The sequence below is a fragment of the Sinocyclocheilus anshuiensis genome, unplaced genomic scaffold (genome assembly GCF_001515605.1).
Source record: "Sinocyclocheilus anshuiensis isolate Anshui unplaced genomic scaffold, SAMN03320099.WGS_v1.1 scaffold2043, whole genome shotgun sequence".
In the NCBI taxonomy this organism is placed as follows: Eukaryota; Metazoa; Chordata; class Actinopteri; order Cypriniformes; family Cyprinidae; genus Sinocyclocheilus; species Sinocyclocheilus anshuiensis.
Genome location: NW_015548419.1, coordinates 329,426 through 331,263, shown reverse-complemented (window position 1 = coordinate 331,263; position 1,838 = coordinate 329,426). Strand labels below are relative to the sequence as shown.

Sequence of the window (1,838 nt, the reverse complement as noted above, 5' to 3'; positions counted from 1 at the left end):
CTGTAAAATATGTATTTTAGGGATGGAAATTACATTTTTATATTTGGGACATGGTAATTGCGCTACTTTGGGCTGGTTTTTTGTTACTGGCATGGGCTTGGGATGCACAATTAAAATTATAATAGTTGTGATCATTATTTTACCTTCCATGATCATTCAGACACAATCAGGTGCAATACTGACACTCTGTGTCAAGTCTGCATCAAATCAAGCACTCCGTAATCACAGGTAAACTGTTTGATTAGTCAGGTGTTTGTCATGAGAAGTGTTCCACAAAAGAGCTATGGTTTGCAGACAGTTATAAGAGTTGATGTTACAAATACATATTTTGAATATACTGTGTGAACTCATTGCCCCGTTAGCTCGGAGAGGTTTATTTTCCCTCCTCAATAAGTTTTGTCAGTTTTGTTTATTGGTCTAATTCTTGTTTCTTGTGTTGCATTGGTTAGTCACTCAATTAATTCTCTTGTGCTTCGTTCCCCACTTCTGAATTATGTTGTATTGATAAGGAGTTGTGCTATCTTACAATCAATATATAATAAATGTAGGTTAAAGTGTTGCCGATGTAACCGGTTAAAACTTGGACTGGCGATGAGGTCTTAAAATGTATGGAAAGAGTCTTAAAAAAGGTCTTAAAGGGTATTAAATTTAACTCCATGATTCCTGTATATACCCTGAATAGGGGAAAATTATTTTCTTATGTATTTATTTTTTTGCAGGTATTTATAGTCCTCTTACAAGCATTCTGGTTTTGTCTCTTTACAGTGTCCCGCAAACGCAAGAAGAAGAACTGGGAAGATGAAGATTTTTATGACAGTGAGGATGACACATTCCTTGACCGGACAGGAGCGGTGGAGAAGAAGCGGACTGAACGCATGAAAAAGGCTGGAAAGATTCAGGAGCGTCCTGATACGTATGAATCACTGGTACGGAACCAGCATCATATTTCCTGTGTGTGCTGTACCTGGTATTAATGTGTAGATAACTTGACTACTTAAATTTGTAAGGGAATTCATTATTATTAATTCATTCAGGTTTTGATAGGACTCGGGGGGCCATATGTTTTAGTTGTAGGCCTGTGTGAGAATATGCTTGATGGTTCAGCGCGCACCTTTGAAGTTTGAGGGTGCTTGCTATTAGACCTCTTTGTTCTCTCTTGGACTTCTTCAAGGAGTTCAGTCGACATTAGGGTGATGTCGGCTCCCGTGTCCAGGAGGGCTTCGACTTTGATGTGCCGTTCGATGATGATGGAGACGTAAAACTTTCTTGCTATACCTTTCTCAATGAGGTCACCCAGAAGTTGAGGGACTGGAGTTTGGGATGAGACAGGTAGGATGTCAGGACTGATCTGGTGTTTGTCGGAGGAGTGGCAGATGACCATGACAGCACTTTCAGGAACTTGAGTGGTTTCGTCAGCAGGTGTTTGTTGGACGCTGCTGTGATCTAACGCATCAGGTGTTGGGTCAGTTTCTGACTGTTTTGCGGGTTGTTCAGGTAGGATTTCTTGTCCGTCTGAAGTTATGGAGGTTACGGTTCTCTGAGAGTGAGGTGAAGGAGTGCTGTTCTCTGTGGCTGGTTGGGTCAGCTGGTCGCTGCCTTCTCTTCCGGCTGCTAGTCAGGCTGACTCTGGTTTCTCTTTCTTTTCCCACTTCCGATCCTCCTCCTTTCAGTGGAAGAACTCTTTCATCATCATTTTCATCAGCTCTTGTGAGTCGAAACACGGTGATGTCTTTTGTTCTTGTGTGGATTCAGTTTGAGCTTGGTCAGCTTGGAATCTTTGCGAGTTCCTTCATTGATTACTTGGACTGGGTGCTCCAGGGTGTGTCTGTCGTTTTCCC

At 41.9% G+C, this 1,838-nt stretch overlaps 1 protein-coding gene across 2 annotated transcripts in view; it reads left to right on the top strand.

Annotated features, from left to right (window-relative positions):
• LOC107656752 (kanadaptin-like) overlaps positions 1-1,838 on the top strand; it is a 19,421-nt gene that overhangs the window by 10,276 nt on the left and 7,307 nt on the right. For both annotated transcript variants that reach the window (XM_016444696.1, XM_016444695.1), the window contains exon 6: positions 766-926. In XM_016444696.1, coding sequence (XP_016300182.1) covers positions 766-926 — 161 coding nt within the window. The remainder of the gene's footprint in view (positions 1-765; positions 927-1,838) is intronic.